This window comes from Clarias gariepinus, chromosome 22 (genome assembly GCF_024256425.1).
Source record: "Clarias gariepinus isolate MV-2021 ecotype Netherlands chromosome 22, CGAR_prim_01v2, whole genome shotgun sequence".
Taxonomy (NCBI): Eukaryota; Metazoa; Chordata; class Actinopteri; order Siluriformes; family Clariidae; genus Clarias; species Clarias gariepinus.
The window spans coordinates 7,476,680-7,495,319 of record NC_071121.1 but is presented as its reverse complement, the minus strand read 5'-3'; the positions used below and the strand labels follow the sequence as shown (position 1 = coordinate 7,495,319).

Sequence of the window (18,640 nt, the reverse complement as noted above, 5' to 3'; positions counted from 1 at the left end):
CAGATTTTAGTTTCTACTACATATAGAGATGTGGCATCTCCAGCTACGACAGCTATGTTTCTTTACCTAATCACAAAGCTAAATCTCCTCCATGTTTTTTGTAAATTTTTATTAATAAATTCATATGACCTTTTTCTGCCCTATACACAGAGGTCAGTTGAGGACAGAAATGCGGACTAGGGTCAGGCCGCCTAGTTTGGTATCCTGCCAAGTGCAGTTATGTAAGCTCCTTAACCACACACACAGCGTGAGAAATAAACCAGGGTCGAAAGGTTGACATATTCTTTTTAATAATGTGTGATATTTTCTCTTAAAATACAGCCTTTTTTTGAGGTAGACTATTACAGTTCAAGAACATTATCCTTTTCAAAACAGACATCAAAAAAGACATGAAATAAATACTTTCATGTACAATATGTTGCAAAAAAAATGAGGTAGAAATGGTTACAGAAAATGTACAAGAACAAGAACCTAGATCAATGTTACTGTACTAATAGATTCAAAACAGCTAACAAATGCAACTTTTGTTGAACAAACTGCTAACTGAGCATGGCTGTATAGATTTGGAAATTGAAAATTTAGCACACTCATATTTGAAACCAAAAGGATAATAATCTTATGAGTCTTACATAAAAGATGATCTCTCAGATTTGGGGAATAAATGTGGGCAGTGCTCTGCTTTAACACTAGAACATGTGTAGTCAGAGTGCAAGTCTGCAGGGTTTTGTACTTTTATCGTCAGTTCAGATCAGTGTATATGCAGCAGATCCTCACGACTGTCCTGCATCTATGTTGTGTCAGAAACCACCAACTAAGACTAAATAGTGCTATAGGGTTCAAGGAAAATGATCACCCAAAAAAAAAGAAAGAAAAAACAGGATGGGAAGAAAGGAGTGACCTACAAGCTCCAATAATCCCATACAATACAATCTCTTGCAAATATATGTATGATTTTAATGCTGTTGTTTCATCTTACAGAACAATGGCATTGGCGAAATCGGCAGCTTTCGGAGTAAAAGCCGAAATCTTTAACATTGGTAGAAGCTTCTGGATTGTCTACATGTAGAGTGTATCAGCAATGACTATACAAGAACCTGCATGACACGCCCGATTATTAGACATGATTAGCTGCCAGTACAAATCTGCTCTGATTAGCCTTTGGGTTGGTTTTTGAAGAACTATCTGAAGAATTTATTGCATTACATGTGTGTCTGTGCTTATAAAATCTATACAAACCAATGTTGCCAATAAAATCATATTTATCATGATTTATGTAAAAATGAGCTAGTTCTAAACAGTTTGTCCAACAAAATCAAGCATCCAACCTGTCATCTACAAGAAGGTTTCATGAAGACAATCATCACTTCATCAAAATCTACATCCAAAATAAATGGAAAGGATGAAGGAAATATGTATTTATATAGAATTACAAAAATTGTGGATTTTTATGGCATCAGATATCCCCTGAAATACCTGAATTACATTCAACATTAGTCTTTGTAGCATTTCAAGTTTTCTCCTATGAGGTAATACCACAGCTGCAGTGTGTACAGGTCCGTGACCAATCTCTCTTTCTTTCTCTCTTACAACTCTGAACCACCTCAATATTCACTACTAAGACCCTAAGGTTACATACATTCGTTATCATTTCTGAGGTAAAGAAATTCTTCCTGAGTATTTCAAACAAGACTACATATACTAAGAAAAAAAAGTAAGCAGAAGAGAATATTAGACATTTTTTTTTTTTGCTCTTGAATTTCCAGGGTCCAAAGAGACTATCTCAGGAAATCAGAAATCTGAAGGAGGAATGTGAGATGGACTGCAGGAACTCATAGGGGTAGGGGTTATGGGTTTTTAATGCCCCAGAACAATTTGGACACTATATTCCATGTGTGTATTTGGTTTATACAGTGTACAGAGCAGATTGTGCAGAAAGTAAGGGCCAGTTTTTCTCTTTCTCACTTACTACCTAATGTCTTTAATACTAATCTGGGTAGAGATGCATACACTTTTCATGAAAAGACCGTGCTTTAACAAAGTGCACACAATATGAGCACGGTCTAACAATGAACTTGTTTTGCAAAATATTGTTGGTTTCAAGATGGTTGCATAAAAATTTGGTGGCCTTTTGGTAAAATGCTGTCAATAGGGCAGGTATCATTTAAAAGGGATTTGGTGCCCTTTTATAATTTTTGGTCAAAGACAATTCACTTGCTTTAATATGTCCCAAGCCGTTTAACACCAAAATATCAATTTAGAGTAAATCAAAATAATAAAAAATATAATGCTATTGGAGCAGACAGGCAATAAATAGGATCCTGAGAATTGCAGTTAGTGGGGCATTATTAATACCATCTAGGGTTATTCCAGGATCAAGGCTGATCAGAATCCTTGTGAAATTGCAGAAAATAGTTTTCTATCAGCAAACAACTAACAATTGCCCCCTCTGATAAATGCCTAATATTTAATTTCTTTGGGGGGAAAAATAAAGTATATGTTTATTTATAGAAAAACAGCACACCATGGCATGTTTCCAAGACGAGAAAGTGTTCGTTCTAAAATGTCTTTTCACCATAAAATGTAATCTCCCAAAATAACCCCCCCTTTTTGGCTGCAAAGTATGTAGCTATAAAAAGAAAACAGAAAGGGAAAAAAAATAAAAGTATCCACGAGGTGTTCTACCTCTGCACAAAGATAAGCAGTCCTGATTCCAGTGGCTGAACTGTCTCTTATTGGCTATACACCTTGCTCCATTCCATACAAGTGTCCAGTTCTTTGGGGGCCCCATGTGGTCGCACCTTACAGAAAGCGCTCTCAAAGTCTTTGAAGGCTGGCGAGGAGAGGGGCGCACCAATGCCATGCATCTGACCAGTGCTTGAAGCTGAAGCCGAAGCCAGGGCCTGCTGACCAAGCTGCAGTAGTTCACGTGCAGAGAATCCTTCGCAACGCTGCAGCACAGCAGCCAGCTCCTGTTCACTCAGACTGCAGCCATGAGGCCCAAGAGCTTGCAGCAGCAGCTGTCTGCGCCCACTTCCATCCGGCAGGTTGACATGGTAACGCTTGGACATACAACGCAGCAACGGCTCTTTTAAAAGCTCTGGGTGGCGTGTGGAACACACTACCAGCACCAAGCCATGCTGCACCTTCTCTAACTGGGCCTGCAGCAGCTGTCTGAGACCTTCATCATCCTCAATGGCCTCCAGTTCACTCAACAGCACTACTGCTGGCTGGCGTGCTGCAGCCACTGAGAATAGCATGCTCAAAAGCTGCTCTGCCTCAGACTTAAACTTGGATATTAATGTTGTGCCACTCAGCCTGAAGAAAGTTGCCCCAAGCTGGGAGGCCATGGAGTGCACCAGTGTGGTTTTGCCACCCCCACGTGGACCAAACAGAAGTGCAGTTACGGGAGGGCGAATTGAACTGTCAGAGCGCAGCGCTGGCCACAGCAGCTCCTCTTCTAGAACTGCTTTAAGACGAGCATGACCAACTAGATCTGACCATAGAGGAGGCATTGTGCAGTCCTGTAGCTCATTGTTTACCACCTCCAGCAGACGCTGTTCTGTGCTCTTGAGTGGCTCAGAGCGCTTGAGTGAACGCTGTTGCTGTGGAAAGCCATGCTCAGCCCCTCCATTCTCTCCTGTCATGGCTGTTGGGGGGCTGTAGTCACCAGCTGTTCCATATGCTGGCGAAAGCAGGGGCTTCAGGCCACTGTATTTGCTCACCTCGTCACCTGCAATGCCTGGTTGAGACCCAGGTTTGCTGGGCTTGAATGCCTGTGGGTCTGCACTTGTAGCCACAAACCCATTACCTCTGCATTCCGCTTTGTCACTTACACTATATGGTGAGTCTCCACCAGATTTTAAGGCTTCATAGCTATATTTTCTGTAGCGTGAACTTCCATCCCCCTCTTCCTCTTCAGGGGTCATTTCAAACGCTTTCCTCTTTAGTGAACCTGCTGTTTCTGAGCCTCCAATGCTACTGTTCTGGTAACTGTAGCTGCCTCCTACCACCGTGGGCCGTGAAGTGATGGGAGTTGGAGCAGCTATACCAGAGGGAAGGTAAGGGGGAGTTGGGTGGCTGTAGGTGGGCGCAAGACTGGTCTGGTGGGGGTAGGTGGAAGGGGGATAGTTATAGACAGGTGCAGAGGGTGTATAGCTGGGCAAGAGGGTGGGGCCAGACTGCAGGGCATGAAGTGGCGCTGGGGGAAGTGCTGAGCTGCCTTGGGGGCAGTATCCTGTTGAGATGTAGGTACCATTGTAGCTAGGTGGGTAGTCACTTGAGTGGGGACCACTGCATGAACTGCTCCCACTGAAGCCTGAGTCTGACAGATTGCTGCTGCCTGCAGAGACACTGCCTGAGCCAGGTGGCATTGTAGGTGTCGGGGCCACCTTTAGACCATCGTGAGTAGAGGGGGGAACCAAAGGGTAAGTTGAATCAGTGCTGTGTGTGAGGGGCCAGGGCTCCAGTTCACTCTTCTGGCTGCCACTAAGAGTCCCGAAGGCACCAGGCTCAGGGTAGGCCCCTACAGCAGGGCGCTCATAGGCAGAGTCCAGCACACCTGAGTACTTTTCAGCATAGCGCTTAAGCAGGTTGGAGGCAGTGAGGGCCGAGATGTCATCGTTGGCCCAGGCATAACTGTAGGAGCCACGACCACGTGCTGAATAGAGCTCTGGTTTGTGGGCAGGTGAGGAAGTGGTGGAGGACACATCCAAATGCTGCTCGGGCCACTGGCTCAGGGGCTGGGCATGCTCCGGGTTCCAGTGCATCTTCAACAGACCTGTTCAAAACAAACAACCCATGTCACAACACAGAATATTGAGGGTGCAAAATTATATGAAAAACATTGGGCTTTCTGAATGTTTTGGCTAGGTAGAGCCGGGTTTGTTCGAACAAAATGTAACTAAATTGAACTTTTCTGGTTTTCTATATTGCCCCATTATCTTTCCCCAAAGGATACAGCAAACACCACAAATCCTTATAAAAAGTGTAAGAAGTAGTTTGTATTATTGTTTTGTTCCAATATATTACTGTATTACTCTTTACTGTACTTCATCCATTGTGGTAAAGCAGAAAAGGTGGAATGGAGACAGTTTTTGTAAGACATTTTGTAATTTACAACTGCCCTTGTTTTAGGTTCAATCTTTTTTAAAGTATTAAAAAATATTTTGTCCGTGGTCAGTCTTCATGTATTAGAAGATCGCTTGTTGATTTTTTTTTATTGTTAGTTGATATGACTTTACCAAACACACAAACAAAAAGAAAGAAAGAAAGAAAGAAAGAAAGAAAGAAAGAAAGAAAGAGCATCTTTGTAATCCCCTAAATGTAAAAGTGGTGGACTTGTTCTTTTCCCACTTAGAGCGCCTAGCTGCCATGTGCTAGCATCTGCAGCCCTCCCTGAGGAGTCATTGTTATCACCCAGTGTATGTTTGACTGAACGCCTGCTGTCCATCCCCTGCACCACATCGGCCTGTCCACAAAGCAATTCTCTAAAAGCCCTGTGCAGCCCGGACAGAGCGGGAGAAAGAATAAGGAGGGAGACAGTGGGGTAAAGAAAAAAGGGGCGGGGGATGGGCGAGCGGCACAGAATAGTTGTGCTATTCATCGGCTGCTTCCCATGAAACACTGGGAACGTGGAATGTCTTTTCCTCTGGCTATCTGCAGCTCTGGACCCTGTGATTCATTATGCTGCCTTAATGTTGAAGGGATGAAAGAGACCAATAGAGTAATGACCAGGGGAGAAAAAACAACACAGAAATTTCTCTCCTGCAAATGTGGGGCCTTCCTTCCCCCACTCCATCTTACTGAAACTCCAGATTCTGTCCTTGGACATATATTTATTATAAACCGTTGATGGCTCAGTACAATCAGTGTGTTTCTGTGGTGTATGCACTTTCAGCAAGTTGAAAGAAATCACATTGAAACCTATATTGGAAGGCGATTTGCTTCTCCTTGCAGAGGTATTAGCTTAAAATTCCTCGCATAGCTCGGTATTATTGAACTGTCACAAACCGGCCCAAGGTGAGACCTACAGCAAGAAAGTGTTGAGGTAAAAGGATAAAGTCTGTGAGCCTTTATTACAGGGAGAGTTTTTTTATTTGAATTTTTTTTTTTATTCGGATCGTTACAATTCATTATTCATACTTCTGCAAGTGTGTATTGGGGGCGCCGTCTGCTTTATTGCGATTTAAATCAAATCTAAGGCTAATATTCTGGTTTCTCCTTCAGGCTTTCTTCTAAACTTTGCCCTCCCCCTTTCCTCCTTCCCTCTTTCTCTCTCTCTCTCTCTCTCTCTCCATCTCTCCAGATGGCCACTGCGTTACCTTGTGCTTCATATTTAACGCTTCCCACATTGCATCTAACTATACAGAAACAAGAAAAATAGCATGAAGTGGGTTTGGGGCTTGGAGTTAGAAGTCATTGTCCAGACTGCAGAAAGAGTAGACGTCCTGCAGGACATTCCCATCTGCAGACTGGTAGGAACAGAGCTGTGCGGAGCCCAATAATGGGGCCAGTGTGTGACAGAGATGGATGGCAGCCCAGGGGAGCTCATAAACCTGCAGCAGGGAGGGGAGGGGAGAGAGTGGACAGCAGACGCACTGGTCAGTGTGCATGTGTGTGTGTGTGTGTGTGCATATGTGTGTGAACAAGGCTTGACATTAAAGAACTCAGCCGAGCAGCCAAACTGCTGTCCACTCCATCAATATACACACGAGGTTGTGGATACAGGCTCCCATATGCATGCACGCTCACATACACACAACCCCCCCCCCCACACACACACACACACACACACGCACCTCCCTTTCCCAGACACAATCTCACGGATGAGCCATTTGTGATGGAAGGATATATTCTTGCTCCTGTGAAGCGTAGGATAAAGACCAGGCACTGACCTTCATCCTCAGCACTTCCACAGCTCTCTTTTGCCCTCTAACCTCACTGAACACTATTCCATCCAGCGTTAAATTAACCGGGCAGGAGCTGTAGCCCGCAATTACGCCCGGGCATGCACTCAGATCCTGCTGTAATCTTTTGGCTTCAATCCACATTCATGAGTCAATCGTATCTGTGCTTCAAATGATTTTTTTATTCAAACCCTAGGAATGAACAGTGAGGATAGTATGGCGGGTTTTTAGAAAATGTCATAATTTTGCCAATGAACAAACTGTTAAAGGTGTTGTGTTTAAAAGCTCGTGACAAATCTCAGACACCAAACTGACTCATTAATAAATTATTTTTTTTTTATTGTGTATATTTAATGTCTGGCAGTTAAAAAGCATTATTGTAAAATAATAGTAGTGCACCCTTAAAAATGACAAAATCTTGCATTATGACTCTCTTTGTAGTTGGCTTTTCTAATAGAGATGGATAAACACTTAAGCCCACGTCACCTCAAACACAGCGAGATCCATATGACCAGCTCTGGGTTATGCGTCATCCTCTGTAGCTGTAATCAACATGGCAAGCTGGCGAGTAAACAGAGGCGTAGCAGTTGGATTAAGAAAAGAAGGGTTCTCTCGCCACCAGGCCCTATTGTCCACATGGACCCTTGCAGCCGCTGCTTTGTGGGAGACAGTCTCTGAGGGCCTGACGCAGCCACTCTGCACAAGACTCCAGGCCTGGCAGAGAGACAGATGTTTCCACTGACCGCCTTACTGTCTCTGGGTCCATTGTTGCAATGGCCAGTCCAGCAGACGTCCCTTTAGCCTGACAATTCTGTTGGTTCTGAGACAAAGAAGAGGGATCCTATTGTCAGAGGCCTGCCTAATTATGGAAATCTTATTAATCTATTCAGCCGAGGTCCACCGACAGCTTTTGTGGTGCTTTGGGATTTATTGAGGGAGTTTGGGGTGTGTGTGTGCACTTCGTATTGCATCTCAATTTTTTTTGGAACGAGTGTGTAATGAAGATAGTGCACAAGCACTGTTTTTGGCGTTGACAGCATTAGAGTGCAGCGTGGAGTCTGTTGGGGAGGTGTGAACCACAGCTCCATAGCCAAAACACCTGCTGTCCAATTGTAGATATAAGGCTGTGGTTTTGATAATGCAAACAAAACAAAGGACTTTCTGGGAATTATTTCAGTTTGTATTAGAAATGCATATGATTATATATCTGAACAATTGTTTTTTGCATGACAGCTTCGTTAAATATGTTTGTAGCATTCCTGTGTACGTGGGCTTACTCCAGTTATTATGTTCGTTTGGTACTCCGCCTGTTCTATTCTTACCACGCCAATTTATTACCCCTTACTTTTACTGTGCAGTTTGTAAAAAAAGCAGATGTTTTCTGCAAACACGACTCAAAAACAACCACTATAAAAAGGCCTGTTCCCATGATTTGATTGAAATGAAAGAATATCAGTTTTTGTCTAAAATTTACCTGTGCTGCAGTACTCAGGAAACACACAATGTACATAATATAGATACTTTACCAAATAACACTACAGATTAGATTCTGTTAACTGTAGTTTGTGAAAAAGAAATTGTCTGAAGGAATATATAAGATTTTCCTTGCTCTGAGCGAAGAAAAAAATCCTTCACATCTTCAAACAGTTCAGTGTTCAGACAGTGCTCAGTCAAATGATTAACAATTTCCACTATTATAAACAAATGTTCTGTTTTTTTTTTTTATTTAAAGATATAACAATGTTATAACTCTTGTTGCAGAGCATTTATGTACAAGCAACTCCGGTTTTCTGTAACGTGAGAAGAACAGACCAGAAGCAGTTTCACAGCTCCCATGGGGTCCACAGGCCATCCCTCTCTCTCTCCCTCTCTCTCTCCTTCTTTCTCTCTCTTTCTGCTTCTTTATTTTTTTCTTTCTCTCTTTCTCTCAGCTTGTGTTTTTCTGTCCCGAGGAACAAAACCTACTCACATGCTACATGCCTTCTGGGATAGGCGACCATTAAAGTTGGCAGAGTGTGGAGAGAACTGCTATGAGTGTGAGCAGAAAGAATCAATCCAATCAAGCAGGATCGCTCACACACTCCTTCCCCCCACATGCCCTAATAAACCACCCTAAAGATGGAGACCCTATATCTGTCACCCAATTTCTTTTTTAATCCATCTGGCAGTTTTTAAACAATACAAAATTATATTTAACCTTAACAGCCCCCAGGAGAACAGTATCTGAGAAAAAAAGGGTGAAGAGTTAGGAATACATTTCATAAATGGCATAGAGAAGCCTTTTTATTTGCACATTGCAATAGAGTGCAAAAGGAGTGAGGGATTAGAAGCAATGTGTAAGATAGAAAAAGAAGGAAGCAGAGGGAGGCTGGGTTGTTTGCATGAATTAATCATCCTGGAGCTTGAAAGATAAGACAAGAACCTGAGTTCTAATCATTAGCTGATTTGTATTCAGTTCAGATATTGGCGAATCAATGCTTGAGGCAGAGAGGACTCTACAAGACTTTTAAGTGTGAAATGAAAGTACACATATACTTTAGAATTCACAACCTGATTTTGGAATCTGATTTTTGACCAAAAATACCTAAAATCCATAAAAGAATGCCCCCCTATTGTTTATGTGTTAAAAATATATAGCTGATTCTGGTTGCTCTGATGTTTCCTATTAGATCATTTGGCCTACCATGTTTAATTCTTTTATATATAATAGACACGACAGAGCCACAACAAGAATCCATTATCATGTCTATAAGGTGCAAAATTAAGAAGTCAAACATCTGCAAATTCTGAACTATTTCTACAACAACAAGACTAGAATCTGAAAGCAAGGTAAGAATTTCTACCTTACAATTTTTTTTTTTACAATTTGAATCACTTTGTCATTATTTACTTAAACTTACACAAACCTTTAGATGAAATCAGATTTGAGATCAAATCAGAAGTGTGCAAGAAGGAACTTTTATATACGCTATTAAAATAAATTTTTGTAGCAAATGTTGGGTTTTTAACTTAAATTAGATTTTTCTGCAGAATATATATGAAATACTTTGACACCGTAAGACGAAAAAAGCTAAATAAATTTTTTTAAGTAATTTTGAAATATATTTTATAACTTATATAAAGTTTATGTTAGGTCAATAAGAATTCAGTTTAATTATATCCCTAGGCTAAGAGTAATGTGTGTATTTAAAATAAAAATTTTCAAATTTTAAAAAAAGTAATTTTTCACTTTGAGGGCACAACCAGGTTAGAAGCTTGTGCTGAAGGTGTTCAGAAGTGAAGTATACAGTATTTCAGTTTAGGACAAGCTGTAATTTTTTAAAACCAAGCTGTAAAAGAAATCTATACAGTATACACTTTATTTATTAAAAATGTGAGATGTGTCCTAACAGCAACATCTATGCCAGGCCAAATAAAAACACCTCATACAATACCCTGTCGTTACTTATGGGCCATGTCTAATTGAGCGCTGCTGAGAAAATTATTATAAATCTATGCGTTAGTCACAGCGATGTGATCAATCAAACGAAACCCAATCCCTGGGCAGCGTTCCGGCTTTCTCTCCGGAGCTCATCTGCTGTTCCTTTTCATGGCCCTAAAAAGATGTAATAATAGAAGAGTTGGAGAGCTCTTACGAGTTTTCACACCTGCTGCCCAGCGCTCTCCCAGACGTGCACACATCTATTCACACAACCCATGCAGGATCCCTAGAGGAAGGAGCCTATCTACTGAAGTGGCAGTGAAGAAGCTTCTCTATCCTCACTCGCGCCCCACCCCTTCCATCCATCTCTCTCTCTCTCTCTCTCTCTTTCTCTCTCTCTCTTTCTGCCAGCTTTCTGTAATCTCTGAGCTTTTGAAGGCATTATCACTCCTCCGTGTGTCACACTCTAAGTGCACGCAGGCATGTTAGATCATCCCTGATCCCCTTTGATTAGCTACAAGAAGCACAAAACCATGACGTTAGCTTTTTTTTTGCACCGAAACAAATACAGAATGATACATGCTCTACTGAAAGATTTTGCAGAATTGCACCTCTTATACTCAAAAATAAAAACCTATGATCCTATGAGCCCTATAATCATAGATTTACTTTTTACAATTTAAAATATTTTAATAATTGGGAGTAATGTTTATTTATATATGTAACCTACTGATGCTACAATAATAATAATATTGATATTATATTCAATTAACAGATAGAACTGTGCATTTTTATCCCACCAAGTTTCTAGGTTTAATTTTAGTTTTATTTTTGCATTAATTTTAAGTTGATGTTGGTAAAAGAATTGATAAAATATAATCCATAAGCATTTTATAGTAACTTTAATAGTAGTTGATAGTCAGCACCATGATAATAATGTGGAAAAACAAAAACAAATGCAGTACATTCACAAATCTCTGCTGTGCAGAACAACTACATGCATTGCTAGATGATCATAATTTTAGAAACACCCCCTCCCACACACACACACACACACAATCTGCTAATTTGTGTCCACAAATGGCCAAAAGCCAGGCAACCCCTCCCCTTTAAGAAAAAACAGGGTCTCTATTTTGTGTGGCTGCAGGCTGGGTTTAGGTCATTGTGTCCACTAATATATCAAAGAACAGCTGTCCTAAGGCTCGCTGATGACCAACCACCCGCCCCCCCTCCTCCATCTGTCTCCCTACCACCAAATCTCTCCTCCATCTCCCCCTTTTTTCCCTTCATCCCCTTCTCTGAATCCTTCTCCTCGCTGTTCTTCGTTGCCCACCCTCCTCCAATCCCACCCTGCGTGTTTCATTCCCACTCGGCCAAATCCTCTGCCCTCTCTTTCTCTCTCTTTGTTTATTTATTGACTCTACGACTGAGTGGGGATTTTTCTGTTTGCGCGGCAACAAAAAACGAAATTTGAGCGGCCCTAAAACCGGATCCCTGAGGCTCTACGTGAAGAAAGAGATTCTGCGTGGTGTCTATTTTTGCCTTGATTACGAGCTCCACGCATTGGGGTGAAACCGCGGCTGTGACTTCAGCCGGAGATCAGGCAGGCAAGCAGGCCACCCAAATGAGTCTGAGCACCAGCCTTAATTAGGAGCGTAATTGCAACAGCGCCGAGCCTTAATGAGCTCTCCTGCATGACGGTGAGTTGATGAGAAAAAGGGCGAAGGACAGCAGAATGCTTTTCTTTCTCCAGCAACCCGTTACCTCCTCATCCCACATAGCGCACACCTCCGTGAGGGCTGATTAAACCCCATTCACACCCGCCACTAATGACCCCCATACTCATTCACACAGACACTTCAGCTTGCCGCCTGTTTACTCAAGGGCCCCTCCAGAGCCGTATTCAGCTTCGCTCGCTCTCGTTAGTGTTGTTCGTGTACTGTGAGATGCGCCACTCATCCAGAAGAGCCCGGAGTGCCCCCTTCCCTCAGCGCTTCACAGCTTTAATGACTTAACAGATGTAATCAGAGCACTTCGGCAGGCCTGGCATTTTTTTTTTCTTTTTTTCCGTAAGGCAGAAAAGAAATGAGGTCATTGTGAAGAAGAGGTGCCGGCTGTATTCGTTTCGCTCTTCAAAAGCAAAAAGGATCCTCTGGACAGTGGGCCTCTGAGCAACAAGAGTTAGGGTACTCGTGCGCTGCTGGCCTGGGACTGATTTAGGAGTGTGTTTGAAGTGCAGATTACAGATTCTTTGCACCAAATCCCTACAGGAGTATCCATGGCCCCAGGAATCTCTCTCAGATTTCCTTCAGGTTTGTCTGTTTAAAAGTGTAAGAAGAGGTAACACACTCGGGCGGTGAAACACATAGAAATCGGTGAAAAAGATACCCATAGAGAGTGTATGTGTGTGTGTATGTGTGCGTCCATGCGTGCAAAAGTGTGTATGTGGAAACAGCCAAATGCATGTGATGTATGGTCAGGAACAGATCCTGCTGGTGGGAATGTTGATCAGTTCCACAAAGAAAATTCCAGCATGGATGTGATACTATTCACATGTATACCACACGGGTCGGGCTTTCTCATGTGCAGCTTACAGGTGGATTTGGGACGTCGCAATATTGAAAGAAATTTTTCAATTTGATCGCCAAAACATTAGTAAAAGCATGAAATCATTATAGTGAGGGGGGGGGGGGGGGTAAGGACAGCAGACCTGTTTACGGCATTTAGAAAATCTAAGGGTAGATGTTAAATTAAATTTTATATCTTTTTATAAAATATTTGGACACTTAGAAACACTTAGTGGAAATAATTACCATTGCAATTAATTACATTTTCACCAAGGTTTCGCCATGCGCATATCTCTCTCACAAACTGTCTGCAACACAAATTCTCTACCTTTAAATCACTAAAATGATTCATTATAAAGATTTGCCTTCTTTACCCATTTTTTTTGCGGGAAATTCATACGCATGCTGGATAAAAATTTGTATATCCATTGTATATCCATGACATAATAAGCAATTACGTCATTCTGGGCAAGACAAAAAAAACATTTAGTGCCACAACAGCTGTGCTTAGGGGTTCATTAAAAGTAATTAAAAAAAAAAAACTGTTACTCAAGACATGGAAATATGGAGAAATTCTTGTCTTTGGTATTTAAAAATACAGGACTATAAGTAAACTATTGCGATATAGATATCATATCCTCAGATTGTCTAGAGAATTGCGTAATTATGAGAAAGTGCCTAAGTGAGTGAAAAATAAAAGTCTGTTCAGTCTTAATGGGAAAGGGGAAGGAATCTACGTGTGTGTTCGAGTGTAAACATGAGGGATATCTAACAACCGCATGTGCAATCCTAACATTCACACTACATGCTCAGAAACACAAACACACACACACACACACACACACAGAAGAACAGCTTGTTCTCATCAGCCGACAAAGAGCAGTAACACAGGACGAGCAGGCTCTATCCGAACCCACCGGTCACTTCAGGGCGGGCTCAAGTGCTCAAATATGATGCGTCTCTGAGGAATGCAGGATATTCCTCCAAGTCTTTGTGACATTCTCGAAAAAAAAATCAATACCCAAACCGAGAGAGGGCTTGTGAAATAGAAAGTTGTTTTGAGAGTTTATTGAGTAAATATATGACATCATGTTTAGTGGTTTCTAATGAGGGGTGGTGGGGGGGTGGGGGGACTTCCACTGCAATTATGTCATTCTGGGCAAGACAAAAATGTGGCCTGTCAAGAACTGTTCAGCAAGGATCCATCCATCAGAATGACCAAATTGACAAGTCTGGGCTTAAGCCGTTAAGTGAATTCCAGCACAAAAGAAAGATGCTCTGAGCAAGTACTAAAGTAGCCTTGCTAACTTTAAAAACAAAAGCGAGATCGTCTGGCTGGTAGTTGTGACACACACACATACACACACGCCTCTTCATAATAATACATAACATAATTCTATCTGTCTCATTTAACAGTAAGTGATTAGATGTAACAGTATGTGAGCAATATAAAATGAGAATGACGCACTGCCATTTGCCTGCTGCAACACACACACACACACACACACACACACATTCAGCCAGGCATAAAAAAGGCCTCCTTTCATTATTATGTAATTACATCTTCAATTGATCAGACGTGGTGCGGCGGTTTGATTTCTCTCCTTCCTTTCTTGTAGCTGTCACGCCGATAAAGCGGAGAGGAGGTGAGCTGAAGAGTCGGGTTAAAGCGGCTCCTCGGGCCGCTCGCTGAGAAAAAAAGCACCATGCTGACTAACAAACAATGCTGTTTTAGTGAGGGACTGCGAAGAGCTCAAATGAAGAGCGGTGCAACGGGAGGGGGCGGGGTGTGGAGATGGGGGACTAAAACTGGACACGTCAGTTATTAGGTCGCCCGAGTGGAAAGAGAGCAGGGGAAACTGGGAGGGTGAGTGGGATTTGTGAGATGACACTGTCAGAACTGCAGGGATTCTACTGCTAAAGCCATCAACTTACCCACCTCCCTGCCTCCCATGCACACACAAACAAACTTTACACCATTTGCTTTTTCCCTCCAGCATGCACACATTGTTCAACGCTAAATAACAAAAATGTGCAAAAATATTCACAGAAAAATGTACTTTGTTTATCATGTGTTAGTGATGTTCCAGCTGGAATGTGGGAGCGGTAACTTAGTGCATACTTCTCACTGCATGCAACATATGGAAATGACGTTAAATATGAAGCATGCATGAACTTACTATAGGGAACAATAGGACTCAGCATTCTGCGGATGTGGTTTGGTTTAAGGTGACACTTCTGCAGAGAAAGCCAGTTTAGCGTCTGTGCGTCTGAAGTCCATGACCGGCTTGTGCTTGCACCAGGACACTACACATCCAGATCCACCTCCTGGGACAAGACGAGATTCTTTTCAGCGTATGTGTATTATGCTTCTTATCAAAATGACCAAAAAGTTTAATATATCTCAAAGCATAGACCTCATTAATCAAAAAGTTTAATAAACAAACAACTCTAAACAGAATCTGATAGTCAAGGAGAATTGCGCTCGGACTCGCTCCCTCTGTGGGCTGGACACACACACAGGGGGTATTCATTAAGGGCCTGCACGTAGGCATTAAGCTGATTGTATGGCCGTGTCCAGCCTCTAAAGAGGCCTTTCTAAATCTGCCTCACAAAAAAGCCCCATGCATACCACAGTGAAGCAGCCAACAGCAATAAAGGGAGCACTATCACAAGACTGTGCACATTTCAAACCAGTCTGTTCAAACCAGCTTTACAACCCACATTTTCACTTTAGCTAAAAAAATTCTTACTTCTAATTATAAAATCTTATATCTAGGCATGAAAATACAAACACATGGAATTAATACCAAACAAACAAATAAATAAAGGTTATTAACTTTAATTGATAAGCAATCCATTTATATGAATCCAGTTGACTTGATTTGCTGCAAGAAAAATTATTGAGAATTTAACATTCTATAGAAACACAATATTTTAAAGTTCCAATTGACATTTTCCTGAAATTTCGGTTTACCGAAACACAAATACAGATCATAAGTAATAAGAAACTTGACTAAAAACAACCAAAAAGGTTCAATTCTTATCAAGGCATTAATTAAGATCGAAACAGAGAAATTTATATAATCATATGCTACAGAGGAAAAGGTTCCTCATTCCTGAATTATAGTTTTTTTTTTTTTTTTACATTTTTACCATCTAATAATAAGCAAACAAAAAAATATATTAAAAAGTGATTATCTTGTGTGTCCACATTTTTTTTTTCTCCCTAGAACACTAAGTGGTGGAAGAATGTAATGACACAACAATCCAAGATACTGTTCTCTGAGACATTGACAAGAAACAAACACTTAAATATACATCTAACTAATAAAATCCTGTGAATAAAAGACTGGGATGAAAACAAAAAAATAGTTAAAAAATTATAAATAACTTCAAAAATGCAACCATTTATTCAAATACTATTTTTTTTAAATGCTGTGTAATGCCCACAAAATAAAATCCATAACACTAAACTCTGTTTAAAATTAAGCAAAATAGAAATACTAAGATTTTAAGCACAAACCTCACACACCTATCAAAATAAAACACTTAATTGCTCAAATATATAAAAGTAAACTTAAAATGTATAAGATAGAAAACTGAGCTAAAACACTGCATATAAAACACTAAACTCAAACACTTTCACCTTAACATATAATATTAAGCTTGAGGACTAAAATGTATGTCTCAAACACTGAAAATAGAAACACTGAGATCTAAAACAGAAACACTGAGATCTAAAACAGAGCTCAAAGACTTAAATATAAAACCGTGAAATATGAAGTACTGCACTTAGAGACTAAAATCGGAACAGTTGAGATCTAAAGCACTAAATTTAAATAGTGAAATGTAAAAGATTGAAACAAAAACACTGAAATATAAAGTACTAAGATCAAACATAAAAAATATAAAACACAAACATATAACAGTAAAGAGTTTAAAAATGAATAAATATAAACACTGAAATCAAAAGCACAGAATACAATATTGTTTAAAACATTAAAACATACAAACTGAAAATATAAAGCTCTAAAATATAAACACTTGGGATCTAAAGCACTGATGCAATGCTGCAATGTAAAAGACAAAAATGCACTAAAATAAAATTACTAAATAATAAAAACTGAAATCAACAAACAACATATAAACACTAAAATCTAAATATATGAGTAAAAAATATTAAACATTTAACACAAAAACATAAAACACTGACCATAAGCACTAAAAGATAACGACATCAGCTAAAACATTTAGTTGAACAGAAAAAAAACATTGAACTCAAACACTAAAATGTAAAGCACTGAGAATAAACACTCAGATATAAACACAGACCTCTTACACAAAATATAAACCACTGAATTTAAATGCTAAACTCAAAGACTGACACCTGAAATTAGATCTGTCATGATTATATAGTTTTGTAAATAGTTCAATTTTATGTTATAAACAGTTTATAAATCAAGAAGTAATGTATTGTTTCATTGATAAGAAATGAATGAATAAATGATATAATATGGAATGTAATATATCTAACACAAATAATTATTTAATAATAGTTATGTTGGAATTGTAACAGTCCTAACCTGTTTTATTTTTTGTTTGTTTGTTTTTTAACACTGTGAACTAAACCAGTACTTTTCTGAAACGCTACACTGGAGCAGCTCGTCCTGTGGATCTCAGAGAGGAATGCCATTCCCTTTCAAGTGAGAGCGGAGGAGCTCACACATGAATGAAAAATATTACATAATCATGCCAGTCAAACAATGCGGCTTCTCACGCTGCTTCTGTAGGCCGTTGGCTCTGTTCTGACATGCTGTGCAGAACAACACACACTTCCTCTGACATTAAAACATTAAGTAGTGTTCTTAACATAAAGCACTATTTATTTATAAACTTAGAAACATCAAAGACAAATTTTCCCTTTGCACTGGTTATCTGTTGGGTACAGTATCTTTTATAATTTTTTATATATTTTTTTTTTTTACTTTAATTGCATTGAAGTTTGAAAGTATAAACTTTGCAGCATGCACATACAAAAGGGGGGATAAAATCATGCACATGAGCAAAATCTGGAGTAAATTTTAACTTAATCTGGTGCAATTTCTTAGAAGAATGAGCACTGACACTGTCCTGTCTTTCCAACTCTAGAAACACAAATGCATGCTTCTTCAAACTGAGGAACCTTAAACCTGCTGATGTGAGCGAGCATCTAAAGAGACACCTGTGTGCAAAGGAGAAAAAGTGTAGAATTCAGAAATCAGGATGGATAAGGTCAGGAGGTCTATTTAGAACTCACGCTGCATCCAACTCCAAGCTGAGAGCAAAGCTGCCTGCTTTCTTTAAGTGCAACCTGAATCAGTCTATCATGTATGTAAAAACGGTGAGGAAGAGAGAAAGAAGGATGGAGAAAACCTGACTTACCTATTCATGCCTGCATTTCTCTCTCAGATTCAGAACAGACAGATAATCCCGGGCTAGTGTGTGCACGCGCGGATATGTTTTCCACATACGGACTCAACACCACTCTACTCTCTCTCTGTCTCTCTCTCTCCCTCTCTGTCTATTGCTCTCCTAGTGACAACACATACACACACAGAATTCCCTTCCCCCATCATTCCCATCCCCCTCTCCCTCTTCCTTCAGTCCTTTTTGTTAAAAGTATTTAAGCAGAGAGAGAGAGAAGGAGAGAGAGAAAGAGAGAGAGAGAGAAAGAGGGTGGGGGGAAGCTGACCAATCAGAGAGAG

General features: G+C 40.3%; 1 protein-coding gene across 1 annotated transcript; it reads right to left on the bottom strand.

Annotated features, from left to right (window-relative positions):
- Window positions 1-308: 308 nt before the first annotated feature.
- fignl2 (fidgetin like 2) lies at window positions 309-18,431 on the bottom strand. The gene is made up of 3 exons (XM_053481983.1): window positions 18,318-18,431; window positions 15,074-15,221; window positions 309-4,777 (listed from the first exon to the last, which is right to left on the bottom strand). Exons 2-3 carry the CDS (start codon window positions 15,096-15,098, stop codon window positions 2,730-2,732), a joined length of 2,073 nt encoding a protein of 690 aa, XP_053337958.1. The 5' UTR covers window positions 15,099-15,221; window positions 18,318-18,431; the 3' UTR covers window positions 309-2,729.
- Window positions 18,432-18,640: the final 209 nt, after the last annotated feature.

Excerpts from the sequence above, each read along its gene's own strand:
- fignl2 (XM_053481983.1), bottom strand. The coding sequence starts at position 15,098 with ATGCTGAGTCCTATTGTTCCCTATA. Across the intron at positions 4,778-15,073 it reads GAGTCCTATTGTTCCCTATA|GTCTGTTGAAGATGCACTGG; the intron begins GTAAGTTCATGC and ends TGTTTTGAACAG.